Raw genomic sequence first — 14,029 nt, 5'->3', positions numbered from 1 at the left:
CCATTAGTAGCATGAGAGAATATTTATACAAAATAAATACAAAGTACTTTTAATGCATGCATGTCACCAAGGCTGGTGTGTTATTTAAGCGACATTGCAAAGAATAAAGGCTACCGCTTTTCTATGGCGGATAGTGACAGCATCAGCTATTTTTCTTGTGGCAACATCTATTGGAAAATTTTAAATTAGAGCTGACAAAACTACGTTTGAAACTTTTTCATTTTTAACAAATTCCACACACTTTCACATATGTTCATGAGACATTGAAGTACTAGATTTTGTCATACTTTTTGGAATACCAGTGGTATGACCTTGAGTGGTTCCCAATCGAATACCAGCTCTACAAAATCTCATTATTTACCAAGTGGTATGTGCCTTTTGTTTGAATTTTTCAATGAACACAGCACTGGTTTACTGGCTAACTTCAAAAAATTTGCATATTTGTAAAATTACATTTTTGGTCTGAGGACCAGTGTGGATAATAATTGTGGGTTAATTAAACTTATAAAGAATTAGAAGACCAAATAACTTCAATCTAAATAATTCCATTCTATCCACATACGTTGTGTAATGAGAATAATATTTGTACGACACGTATTATTAACATTACGTTCGTAGTGAATTAGATTGGAAACCAGTGACTACTTTTGGGAAATCGTTTTACAGAATTTTCTTAAAAATATTTTCATGGAAAATTAAGGTAAAAATGGGAAAATCCACGTAAATGTCGGGAAATTCAAGTAGATGTTAAAAAAATCAAGAGAATACCGGAAAATTGAACTGATTGAAACTGACGGTTCTGTTAATTCTCTCTCTCTCTTTCTGTACAGAAAATGTAAACCGACAAATGTTGACACAATTACAATAGCGAAATGAATTTGATGAATAGCACGTCAGTCTTGAATGTCAATAATAGCTCTACATTTTTCAACTTATTAAAGAGAAGAAAAATGAAACCTAAAAATTCAACGAAACGAAATCACTTACAGGTTAGATCAGATTCTTGGTAAACAAGGTTCGAAAGCAAAAGACGTGTACGCATCAAAAATTAGTTTAGCATCGCGAGTTGTGAAAGTTGAACGTTCTGTAAGTGTTAACGAAGATGACGATGATTATGTTCGAATGTTAGACTAACATTTCTTGGAACTTTTATTTTCAACTTCAGGTAGCTGATATAGAGGAAAAATTAGATATTTTAATTAAAGCTTATATGCAAGATCGTGAGCGATTTCTAGCACTTCCACAAGTTCCTGATACCCAACATTCCATAACTCCTAAGAATCCGCCAAATCCACCTCCAGGTGGTGCTAGTGGTACCGGCGGCATTTTAACTTCCTCACTTACAACCGGCAGTGGAACGTTAAAGGTTTGTTCGTCAATAATAGTCGACCGATAATTATTTGATTTACATTTTCCACTATCATCCAAACCCATCCATCGAGCAGCCGAAACCAATTTTAGTAGATAAACAATTTTCGGAACCCAATTCACCGATCACGAAAACATTTGATCAAACTGTACAAAGACGTCCACCGATGCATCGTGGATTTTCAGATTTAGGCAATAGGATAAAGAAACGCGTTACTTTAAGGTAATTACGGCTGGTCATGCTATACATCACTTGTACAAGTCAAAATTCTGTAAGTTGCTAATAATAACCATTGTTTCACAGCTCCATCCCACCACAATATGTGGGTTCCAATCAAACGTATCATCACGATGGCAGTGGTGATGTTGTGATTGTTGTGCCAGCCATCGACGGTTCGCAGAACATGGAAGAAATCATTGTTAGTAGTTTGCCAGAGCACTCAATATGCATCGAAACGGAAGCCGATATTGAACCAACCAGTCCGAAAACTATGACGGAAAGTTCAAGTAAGTTCAACATTTTGGTCCTTAGAAAAACAAAATCTTAGAAAATTTCCACACTAATTCCATCAAGAATGGTTACACCGAGTGAACAAAAAGTGCCGTTTTCATTTAATCATTAATCAAAATTGTGCTTCTCCTCAATAGTCTCATTCATTCAACACACATAAATTCCTCTCAATCCGTCGCTTTAATCCTTTATTTCCATGAAAACATATTTCCACCACAGAAGAGGAAGTTTGTCATAAGGCTTAATTGAATCAAACACCAAACATTGTCTTGTGCGATTAAAGCACACCCCAACCAATTTCTCTATATATAAACGCGCGCGCCAAAGAGATGTAATTTTCCGGCGCACAACATCAAAGTCGAAAATCAAATTATTTTAAATTTGCTACAATTTTCGGTATTCCTTTTTCTTTCGTAATCATTATCACAACCCTCTGTTGCTGGTTTGCTTCACATATTAATGGTAGACCTATATAAACCATAAATCTCTTTTTAAATGCTGACATTTCTGTGCAAAGCGAAATTCCATTCCATTCATAAAACAAAATGAACTAAAACATTTGCACGAGAAAACCCCTTTTCGACAGTACAATAAGCAATTTAAGTTTACAACTTCGCCGACAACGGAATACAAATAAATAAAATCTACACAGGCCCACCCCCCTTTCCCGCCACCATCATCATCATCCTGCTAAAGCTTTTCTTACAAAGCTTGTTGAACTTTTGATTTTCCGAAAGTATTCTATTCTCAATGTTACATGGCTTCAAGGAATTTTCGAACGGGTAAATCAGATACGGTATACGTTTGTACTTATTGCTTACAATGGAGACGTAATAAAAACATTGAATGACTCGAGTCATTGTCGAGTTGCGATAATATTATGCTTACTATCAGTCCTCTATGTAATGTATTATTGTATAGACCCATAGCTGTTAAAGCTGGCAAATATTTGTTTGGTACGCTTGAACGAGTTTTAAATACTGGGAGTTGTTGCACATACGTTATGTGACTTCAAGTTAGGATTTCTTTTGACTGTGGTGACCTTTTTTGGTGTCTTAAAACAAAAACCACAAAAAACTCCATCGGGGCCTTGCGACATATCGACTAAAGGTTATAATTTGTTAATCCAGCTCAATCATAAACTGACTGATTTACTTTACTCCAAGCAACAAAGAGTTAATTAGCAAGATAAATTGTGCAACCATTGTTGCGTGGATGATTTTCGTAGTGTTGATCACTTTCACGAGCCCTCTTACATATTTGCAAAATCTCAATGCTTAAACCATTTTTATTCTACTTCATTCCTTCTGCTTAGCCTTTGTGCACTAGAGTTCACTAAAAGATCAAAATCTACTGAATTTCCTATTCATCTGTTACCAACAACGTTCGACAAAAATAAACGATAAGCATGGACCCTTATATCGTAAAATACATGTTAAAACAAATGAAGTACAAGATTTCGCAGCAGTCTCTTGCTTGTTAAGAGGGATTCTTTTAAAAAACAGCCTGCCGAAATCGGACGCATTTTTTATTGGAATTTTTTATATGTGCCTAGAAAGGACTTCGACCCTAGAAGCCAAAACCACTTTCAAAAAAATTCTTCGAAGTTTGTGTGGCTGGTCAAAGGTGAGCAAAAACCGAAAAGTTGCAATTTTCTTACAAAAATTGCTCCAGTTACACGAGCCGTACAGGGTCGTGTGGGGTGTCATTAGAAAGGTAATCACATGTACTATTGAGCCGAATAGGGTCTTGTTGGGTTTAAAATTCATCCACACTGAAATATGTGCAGATAAAGTTTTTAACCGAAGACGTACACTGTTCTTACTGAAATTTCTCGAGGTACACAAAATGTACATGGTCGTGTGGGGTATCATTTGAAAGGTAATTTTATGAGCTTTTGAGCCAAATAGAGTTTTATGTGGTTTGGATACATATGCGATGAAAAAGAAGTTGAAATGTTTAAGTGTCCATATTTCATCATAGATGCATCCAAACCACATCAGTCTCTATTTGGCTCAAAAGCACATAAAATTACCTTTTAAATGATACCCCACACGACCATGTACATTTTGTGTACCTCGAGTAATTTCAGTAAGAACAGTGTACGTCTTCGGTTAAAAACTTTATCTGCACATATTTCAGTGTGGATGAATTTTAAACCCAACAAGACCCTATTCGGCTCAATAGTACATGTGATTACCTTTCTAATGACACCCCACACGACCCTGTACGGCTCGTGTAACTGGAGCAATTTTTGTAAGAAAATTGCAATTTTTCGGTTTTTGCTCACCTTTGACCAGCCACACAAACTTCGAAGAATTTTTTTGAAAGTGGTTTTGGCTTGTAGGGTCGAAGTCCTTTCTAGGCACATATAAAAAATTCCAATAGAAAATGCGTCCGATTTCGGTAGGCTGTTTTTCAAAAGAATCCCTCTAAAGAATAATGGTACTGTACTGTGGCTATGTTCACCGTCTTTGGTTCACCCAGTTTATGTGATGGAAAGGACATTGAAACACAATTAATTATGCAGCGAAGTCATCAACGACGCCAACCTCTTCGTTAATTATGTAGAGTTGTATCCGTTCTGCTACAGTTTCTTATGTAAGCAATATGACATTGGTATAATCCACCTCTGATTTATTGGTTCCGAGCGACAAAATTAGTAATCACACTAATTGAAACGCAATTTAATTTAAACAAAAATCACAAATCCTCTGAATATATTCGATTAAAATTGAAAGGTTAATTAAAAAAGCATCCAAAAATAAATAATTAAAAAAATGGAAAATAAAAGTCATCATAACGGAAAAACAATATCTACCCCCCAGTACACCCAACATAGTGGTAAAATCCGAAATTTAGTGAAAACCAACCAACCAATCCCTCCATTTAATGTGAATTAATATTGTGTCACGTAATATTTATTTTTAACACAATGCTAATGTAATATTGCAGCAGCATCATATGATGGCTACTCATCTTCAACGTCGCTATAACATCAAAGAGATAATCAATGCAGTCAAACAAATAATTTAATTTGGGACGATGAGAATCTGTTTACTTTTTACAATAATCGGTACATTTCGGCGGTGATTTGATTTAGATAAATGTTCGTAGATGCGTACAATACAGGCAACAGCAAAAAGGTTATCGAGATAAATCCTTTGTTCCCAAATTGAGTTTTTTGATGGCCTCATTGATGTTTTTACACCACACTAATATTCGTCCTCCATAGTGAGTTCATTGTTTACGTTGGATTTTCTTTTTTCCAATTTTTTTTTACTTTTTTAATTTTGATTAAATTTCAATCAAAAAAATGTGGTGTGTGTGTTTGTGTCTGTCTGCATTTAATTATTTTAATTGTTATCCTTTCACGGACAGCTATGCCTTCTCTAATCGACATTGATCACAATAGTAATTCGGATCGAAAGAAGTAACTGACTCGACATAATTATATTGGGAGACAGGCTTACCGTCTTTGAAAGGTTAATTAAATCGAATGTTGGCTGTTAATAAAACCATGGGGTATCTCACTTTAAAAATGAAACAATAAACTGAATGACTAGCCTTTTACGGACGGCTGTATCATCTGTTATCGACAACTACTCGAAACTACCGTCTTCTATAGCAAAATGCATGTTAAATAAAATGAAGTGTTAAATCTTTCGAATAAACTTCGATCAAATCAAGTCACAAATTCAATGACTGCCCTGATGATATGCTGCTGTCTGTGAAAGGCTAAAATGCAAGGTAAATTTACTGTTGTCTGCATCAATAGATTAGAAAAAATCGTGTAACTACATCATGACCCAAATACATCATTTCGTAATTCTATGACACCTACTTGTAGATGTTTGAAAATCTTTAGTCAACAAAACTCAAACAAAACAAAACAAAACTCAAATAAAAAAAAAGGAAAACTGGATCATTGTTTTGTTAACCATCTGCTATCGACAATACGAATATGCGACGAGCTATGACAGGAATACTCTTTTATATCGAAAAGTATCGCTGAAATATTGAAGTGATAGCTTTTGGTATCAAATGATACTTTATAATGAAGTAATAGATTTAATGATTTTGTTGTGATAAGGTTTCTGTTTCTAAAAGGTTCAAATTGAAGCAAAAGGATGTCAAGAGAGCGTTAACAAGACCTGGAATGATCAATTGTTTAAAGATCAAGGGCCTAACTCTACATTTTGGATATCCCCCCATCTCATCTGTGGACCACCATGAATCTAAAATTTATTAAATTTCATTTCCTCTGTTTGTGGTTTTATTGGAAGTCAGAGTAGCAGACACCAAGGGGCAAACAACGCTTACATTTTGTTAATTTTTTTAAAATTTCATTAGAAGTCAAAGTTGATGAACACTTAGCTTCAATCAATGTGAAAAAGAAAGAATCTGGGCAACAACCCTAGCCACAATTTCATGTCTACATTTTGACAATTCTCCAATCAAGAAAAATGATTTGAAAATGATTTGTGAAACACTCATGTTGTCTTGTAAATTTTTGGAATCTGAGCAAAATTACAATCCTTTACTAATTTGATTATAACAGCATATAAGGAAGACACTCGGAAAGACAGCGTTCATATCCGAAATAATGACGTCATTCAATTGCTATTTTTCTAGCCCCAGCTCTGTAATCACGTCGATTAAACTCTTCTCCTTAAGTACTCACATATGTGCAGTAAAATGTTAAATTAAAAATTTCATGCACGTATTATTACCAGCATGGAATGAAGTCCATATAAACAACGAGAAAAAAATGAAAGAACTCGAATGACGTCACTCTTTTTTATTAATGTGGCGTCATACTGCTAGTTTAACGAACAACATTATACTGGGAAATCTCTCAGATTTTGTCTGCTTTCTATCGATTATGATAGGAACTGGTTATATTTTCGGCGATTAATTCTAAATGTGTTGTTTGTTTCGGCTGAAAATATTGAGAAATTGATATCCAGACCATTATATATACTACACATACATGTGGTTATGGAGGTGAAGTACATACCTATCATACATAATATAAGACGTTTATTTGTGTACCATTTCCGGACGACTGAAATAACTATATGGCTTCAATGCGACAAGAAATTGAGCTGGAATCGGAATAGGCAATCAAATGGGTAATTCCCAGATTCCGATATCACCCACTCACAAGGGATAAGATGCATGAATGTTAAAGTAAAATTCAGACAAGAGGTGCGTCTGGTGGAACCCAAGTTCGAGGTGCATTGGCATTTTCGCAATTTCTCCACTGCACTGGAAATACTTTCGCAATATTCTTGGCAATATTTATAAAATTCTCATTTTTCTATTAATAATAGTCGCAACGGCCACATATACATTTTCCTTTAGCTAATTTCTAATTGTCGATTTGTAGCGATGGATGCGACGCATATAGTGTCCTTTTTTCAAACAAATTTAGAATACTGAATTGAAATTGCGGTAATGTAAAGATGTCTTCAAACTTTAGCTCTGTAGTCTAACTCGCTAAGATGAGGTCATACTCAGTGTTTCTATACTTTGTTCATAAGGATCTGTACAGCCAGATATATGGATCTAAAGTTAAATCTTTAGGATACAGTACAGTACGTTTCGAACTGGTAAAAATAAATATTTTTAGATGAGACGACGAGATTTGAACACGGAAAAGAAACATTGCAAGTCGACCAGGATCACAATCCAACAAAGTTAAACATTCTCTACTCAACCGAAATATTTGAACGCGATGAATTGTTTACCAAATATAGTATCGTGCAGCCGGTCGATGTCAGCTACTCAAACAAGACCTTCAGTGTGTGGAAATATTTTGGCAAGCTTAAACAATCAAATAGTCCTACGGCTGTCATCTGTTATCGACAACGACAGCAAGAATAAAGGACAAGCTCTGACTAGGGAAGTCTTATACAGCAAAAAGCATGTTCAAAACAAATGAAGTAGAAGATTTCTGAAATCAATCTCTGAAAATCTTCGATCAAATGAAGTAATAGATCAGATAGTAAAGCTGCTTAAGCTGCTTGCCGTCTGTGACAGCTTAAGCGGGACTGCGATTCGTATACGATCGTGAAGGAGGTGGCGAAGTCGTACCCTGATGACCAGCCACACGATGATTTGATTTACGGTCTGAGATAAGTAAATTATTACAATTAAATATAAAGAAGTTAGATGAAATTTACGAGTTTTTGTAACTAATATTGATCCTGATCGACTTGAAATGATTCGTTTATGTCACCGCCGTTGCCAACTGTGAAATCCACCATGACGTCAAATGTTTAACAAAACGGACGAATATTGTGTATCGAAATGACCGGACACTTCGAAGATTTTTGAATGTTTTGATTAAAAGACTTCGGAAATATCAAGTCAGTCACTGAGTTGTTGCCGTTGTTGCGTTCTAATTTTCGGAGTTTATTTCGAACCGTTGTTACGAATGTCTGTGGGATTAAAATACATTCTTTAATCCCTAGCCTCCGCAAACATAGCGGAAGTAATCCCACCCTGACCTAACATTTTAATCTCAAATATTTTGTTTGTGTTTTTCGTTACACGTCACACGTTCAGAACTTAAACCATAAAGAAATTAATACTTGAACTGAAACTCACTTTGTTTTTTGCATGGTTATACGATTCTGTTCAGCACCATTTTTGCTCCTAAGATACCCCTCTCGTCGGAACCCCTGTCTAACTAAAACACCATAAAATATTCATTGTTGTGTTTTCCTTTTGTGATTTCAATTTTGGTTGTTGTTTTTCTATTTATTATTTCGAAACAAATATTGTATTTTATCGATGTCAATAACATAGAAGTTAAATGTAATTTCATTTTTTTTGGTGTACTTGTTTCTGTGATGGTAACTGTGGGTCGTATACGTTTATAATGCGGTTTACTGATTATTATCATTAAATAAACCATTCAATTGTAATTGGGTCGACGATGTGGCAGATCTAGAGAATGTTAATCAGTTGATAGTGCAATTAGTTTATTAATTGTAGAGATTTTTGAATAAATTATGGATCGTTATGTGCAGGTGCGAAAAAGATATGAGTAAATCAGAACCTATGTTATACAATGATGCTACCGACGACATATTTATGAATGGCGCAACATATTAGTTTAACGTTCAACCTAGATAATCCATCTCTGCAGGGGATATGCAAATGGATTGATGAAATGACAATCCGTAGACAAGCTTCAAGTGCCACAAGTAACTTGGACGCAATCTGATACACTACTGTCCTCGACTTCAACCAAAAAAAATCAATATGACTTTACAGTCGGCGAACTTGTCCTTGACCTTGCGCATGCAGCTGAAACAAATGAGACAAATGAAAGGGAACAGTTGCAGTAAAATATTTTCAATCTCACTGTTTGAAACACCAAAATCAAAGAAGTAATAGAGACAATAAGGGCTTGCCGCCAATGAACGTCAACACAAGGTATAGTCGAATGTCAAACTTTGTATGGAGCGGAGGACATCGCGATTTCATATAAACAAACTCACCTCTCATGAGATCGCTTTGTCCTCCGGTTTGTATGAACAGACCATACCTGGTTTGTACATTCATTGCTTGCCGCCTCATTAGAGAATTCAAATGTTTTAGATTGATGTAAGCGGAAAAGTGGAAACCGAAGACAGAATTTGTCTAAAATGGGAAGCCGTCGATGTACCTAAAACCTTTCAGAAACATCTCATCATCTGTTATCGACCGTAACGAAAAAATTAAACAATGACATTCGGTTAAAACATCATCTTTTATCGTAAAATGTAGGATGAATCTATTGAATTACAAGATTTTGTATCGGACACAAAGCGTAATTTTGAACAACAGAAGTAACAGATTCAAATGTTATACTGACAACACCGCTTAAAATAAAGATCAAATTGTGAAATTGATTCCTAACGTCGCAACGGCACCGTTTTCTTATTCTTTCATTTATTTTGAACGTTGTGTCTTTTTGTTAACTTTAATTTTGGTTTGGGATGTGTAAGTGTTTCATTCATAAAACGGACAACCGAGCAAAATATTTTTTTTTTAGATTTCATTTTATGTTTGTCTCACACACCTCAATTATTGTGCTGGATATATATTTGCATTTTCAATAATTAAATATTACCTAACCGAACGATCTGTTGTGTTTTAACTGTGTTGTGTGAAAATTCAATATGAAAACCGCAAACAAATTTCGAATAATCCTACCTTTTAATATCGATATGACTCACATTGTTTTAATGCTTTATTAATGCTACCACCACCCAACTAATCACCGGACATATTCGAAATTTGGTTTAACATTGAAACGAATTCGATGGAACAAAATGAATTGAATATTTGGTTTTCATTAAATTTTCAGTTGTAATAATGGATGAGGAAGTGGAAGAAGATATTGAAGAAGAAGATTTGGATTGTGAGGGTGAAATGGATCCAGAATCGCCGCCATGGGACGATTACGGTGATGAGGATATTGAGGATGGCGATATCGATGATACGACTGAAGATACAGCATTACTTCGAGCATCAGCTGCCAAAACGGAAATCGTCATTACACCGATGAGTCCGGTAAATTAATGATAAAATTCAAATGTTTCGATTTTGTGTCATAATTTTGGGTTTGGTGGGGGATATGCTATAGATAAGAGGTATAAAAACATTGTTTTCTTGGAGATTAAGGACATTTAGTTTTAATCCAAAAAATCCAATGCAAGTAACCTTTCAGAAACGGGTGTACAACTGTTATCAACTAAGATGACCACAATAAGTGATGAGCTCCGAATAACGTTCTCTTATATAAGTAAAATTATGTATTAACAAATGAAGTAAAAGACTTCCTATCTAACGCAACAGGATGTTTTAAACGGATGGAGTAATAGATTTGAGAAATAAATCGCGATACGTACCGTTTCTAAAAGGATATCTCGACGACAGTTAATTTTAATGAAATTCAACCACACTTGGCTCGAAATAAATGGGAAGCTGGAATCCAACCAGAACATAGTTGATAATATTCACAAATAGTACGAACCATGGGCCATACAAAAAGCAATGAAAGTCTAGAACAGGTATGGTCGACCGGCGAATTCGTCTTAAACGCACTCACATTTTATGTCAAAATAATATGAAAGTGAGAGCGTTTAAGGACGAAAATCAAATTCTTATGTCCTCCGGGCGGACAATAGACCATACCTCTTTTACACTTTCATTGACAAAAAGAAGGAAGATGTTAAAAAATCTGTTATAAAACGAGACATACCACTACCCATAGTAATGGAATCCTTTTCTAAAAATGCCTTTTTTGAAGCCTTATTGGCACAAACGTTGTCCTACATAAGGCTGCAGCCCTAAACTCTCTCGATCTTCTGTTAATACAAGAAGTGCTTCTGTGAGTGGGTGGAAACAACATAGATTAGGAAATCATTTTGGGAATTTCAGGGAGCTTTGGGGATTTGAGGAAGTTTTGGAAATTATGGGAATTAGTTCTCCAATATTTGAGCATTTATCACTGAGTTGCATACAACGTTATCTCAAAAAATTCCACAGGGAGCCGAGAAAAATAATTTTGAAAAACTTCAAGCTGTGAGATTGAAATTCCCTACACACTGCGCACCTGTTATTGTCAATCAAAAAGCTTTCCTGCTTATTCAGAAACCAATTTTTGTTGTTCAATTTTTTGTTTGTTTGTTTTTTAATATCAACACCAATCAAGTGGTTTTGAAATTTTTGATTTTGAATTCGTTTAGGTTAATTCATCGGTGAACCTAACCCGATTGGATAGCGATGGTAAAAGTGGCAATAATAACACTAACAACGGTAACAAAAAATCGATGGATTTACTAACACCTGAAATGACGCCTGAAGGAATATGAGATTGGGTTTATAATTCAATTCCATGTATATTTGACGATATTTCAATTACTCAACCAATCGTATTATTAAAGTAATCTTATCGGAAAATAAAAACTTAGAAATCTTTTTAAGCGAATTGAAAGAAGTAAAGAAACAAAAGAAACTAAAGAAAAATCGACATAAATTAGAGCAACAAATTTAAACAAAATTAGAATTCTCAACTCGACAAATTATATTTAAAATGTAAAAAAAAGAAGATTTAAATATAAAAAGAGAAACCACACATTAAGATACAGACTGATATTAAAATAAAATTAATTTAAAAAATGAAAAGCTATTATATGCATTATAGTTGTTATTGGAACAAACTTTTAGAATTTTCCGCTTCGATTGAGGTTTCACGTAATAAAACAACCGACACATACATTACACAACTGAAAATATTTAGAATTTTATCTTGCCTACAATATTTACCATTTTAACTTCGACCTAGTCTGCAAATGGTAAATTTTAATTATACTAAACACAGCGACAACACGACAAAACATATTTTAAGGCTAGTACACATTTCGTGATAATACCTGAAAATGCTCGAAATCCATCGGTCCACAAAAATACCACTGAAATCGTACTGTTGATGTACGTTATCTGAATTTTATAGATAATTATTGAACTCATAAGTCGAACGTACTTACCACTCGAAAACATGGATAAGCAGACACCATCGGTTCGAGTTCAAAGGATTTGTGTTTGGCCAAACTCAGATCGGGTTTCAAAAATTGACTCATCACTTAAACCACTTAAAAAGAAATATTTTTCTTTTACTTTTTGAAACGAAACATTACATACACACCTAATGGCTCAGATGTTACGGGATGACCCTTCACCGAAAAGGACCGGGTTTTGATGTCTATGTCAGACGAAAGTCCATTTTTTTCAAAATTCTAAAACTCACTCAATTCTTGTTTGATGGCATTAAAACACTGAAAGACTCGTATTATACGTAACCAAACTAAGATGAATTCGTGTATAGCCTACATTTAGGCGAAATATCAGCTATTTGTCTAACTCTCCTCAGGGAGCATTTGCATAGTTCGAGAATTGGTTCGGAAGTCACGTAAAGTCGTTCATTCAAACTGAACTTGTTTTTGAGATTGCCCTAACGCCCAAATGAGCGGAATGACGAAAGGTCTGCTCTTAGTCGTACAGATAGAAACTACTAACTTATAGAGTGTCCTCTATAATACTGTGGCTAAATTTAATTTTCTTCACTTCGCAAACGTTCAAATAAATGTTTTATGGATCAACCTTTCGTTGCGATACAATTTTTTTTTGTCGTGGAACATATAATCTTTGTGGATTTTTCAACTTGTGTGCTGAATTTTGAATTATTTTTCAGGTATATAATTCACGAACTCAATGTTATAAAATATAAAAGTTACTTTTCCGAGACGGCTATATCATCTGTTATCGATAGCAATGACAAAAAATGAGAGACGCCCTATTCGGCCATACATGACAAAAAAAAATCTTTGTTAAATGTATTGAAATAGTAGATTAAGAATGACATCGAGGAAAAGAAGTAAAAGACTAGGATAACTACGCTGATGGTATGTTCGCAGTCTCTGGAAAGTTAAAACCTCAAGCAAAAGTTCAATCTATAAACTAGTAACTTAGATCAAAGTGGTTGAATGAATTCGATTCCGTTTATAAATATTTTTTTATGCACAACAATGTGGTTCAGATTTATGTTTAATTTGTTGGAATTTATTTTCTTCGATTATTTTTTGTTGTTAAAAGAGAGGGGAGAAACTCTTTGTTGTTCAATTAATTAAAAGAAACAAAAGAAGAAATTTTAAATTTAACGAAATAAAACTTCGAAAGGAAATTATGTGATTTTTTTTATTGTTAATGGATAGTTTCGGGCTCTATGACAATAATCTTACATTAAGTTGATACAAAAATTTAAAGGAGAAAAATTATTTTAAAAAAAGTGGAAAAAATTAGACGAAAAATTGTATTATTAATCGTAAACTTATTTTTGTTAAATTATGTCTAAATAAATGCTAAATAGGACAATTAATTAGATAGGTTTGTTAAAAAAATTCTTTTCATTTTTATTTTATTAAAAACAAATTTTATCATTTCTTAAAATCCATTTTCGTTTTATTTGTTACATTCACACCCACACAACCACACTCACACAGACAACTACTATCATTTATTCATCATCGATTTGCAGAGAATGTAGAGTAGTACACTGTACACACAATAGTACAATCTTACGACGACGAA

At 34.2% G+C, this 14,029-nt stretch overlaps 1 protein-coding gene across 17 annotated transcripts in view; it reads left to right on the top strand.

The window, feature by feature from the left end:
- Positions 1 to 13,719, top strand: part of LOC119079366 (potassium voltage-gated channel subfamily KQT member 4) — a 98,188-nt gene extending 84,469 nt beyond the window's left edge. For 16 of the 17 annotated variants that reach the window (XM_037187226.1, XM_037187232.1, XM_037187225.1 and 13 more), the window contains 6 exons: positions 990 to 1,086; positions 1,166 to 1,366; positions 1,446 to 1,591; positions 1,673 to 1,875; positions 10,245 to 10,450; positions 11,629 to 13,719. In XM_037187226.1, the coding sequence (XP_037043121.1) occupies positions 990 to 1,086; positions 1,166 to 1,366; positions 1,446 to 1,591; positions 1,673 to 1,875; positions 10,245 to 10,450; positions 11,629 to 11,754 (979 nt within the window). In that variant the 3' untranslated portion in view covers positions 11,755 to 13,719. Of the gene's footprint in view, positions 1 to 989; positions 1,087 to 1,165; positions 1,367 to 1,445; positions 1,592 to 1,672; positions 1,876 to 4,834; positions 5,114 to 10,244; positions 10,451 to 11,628 lie in introns of all 17 variants that reach the window. The other variant, XR_005088158.1, reaches the window with a different exon arrangement.
- Positions 13,720 to 14,029: the final 310 nt, after the last annotated feature.

This window comes from Bradysia coprophila, unplaced genomic scaffold, assembly GCF_014529535.1.
Source record: "Bradysia coprophila strain Holo2 unplaced genomic scaffold, BU_Bcop_v1 contig_324, whole genome shotgun sequence".
NCBI classification, from domain to species: domain Eukaryota; kingdom Metazoa; phylum Arthropoda; class Insecta; order Diptera; family Sciaridae; genus Bradysia; species Bradysia coprophila.
The sequence above is the reverse complement of the archived record's forward strand: the minus strand, read 5'-3'. Positions and strand labels throughout refer to the sequence as shown.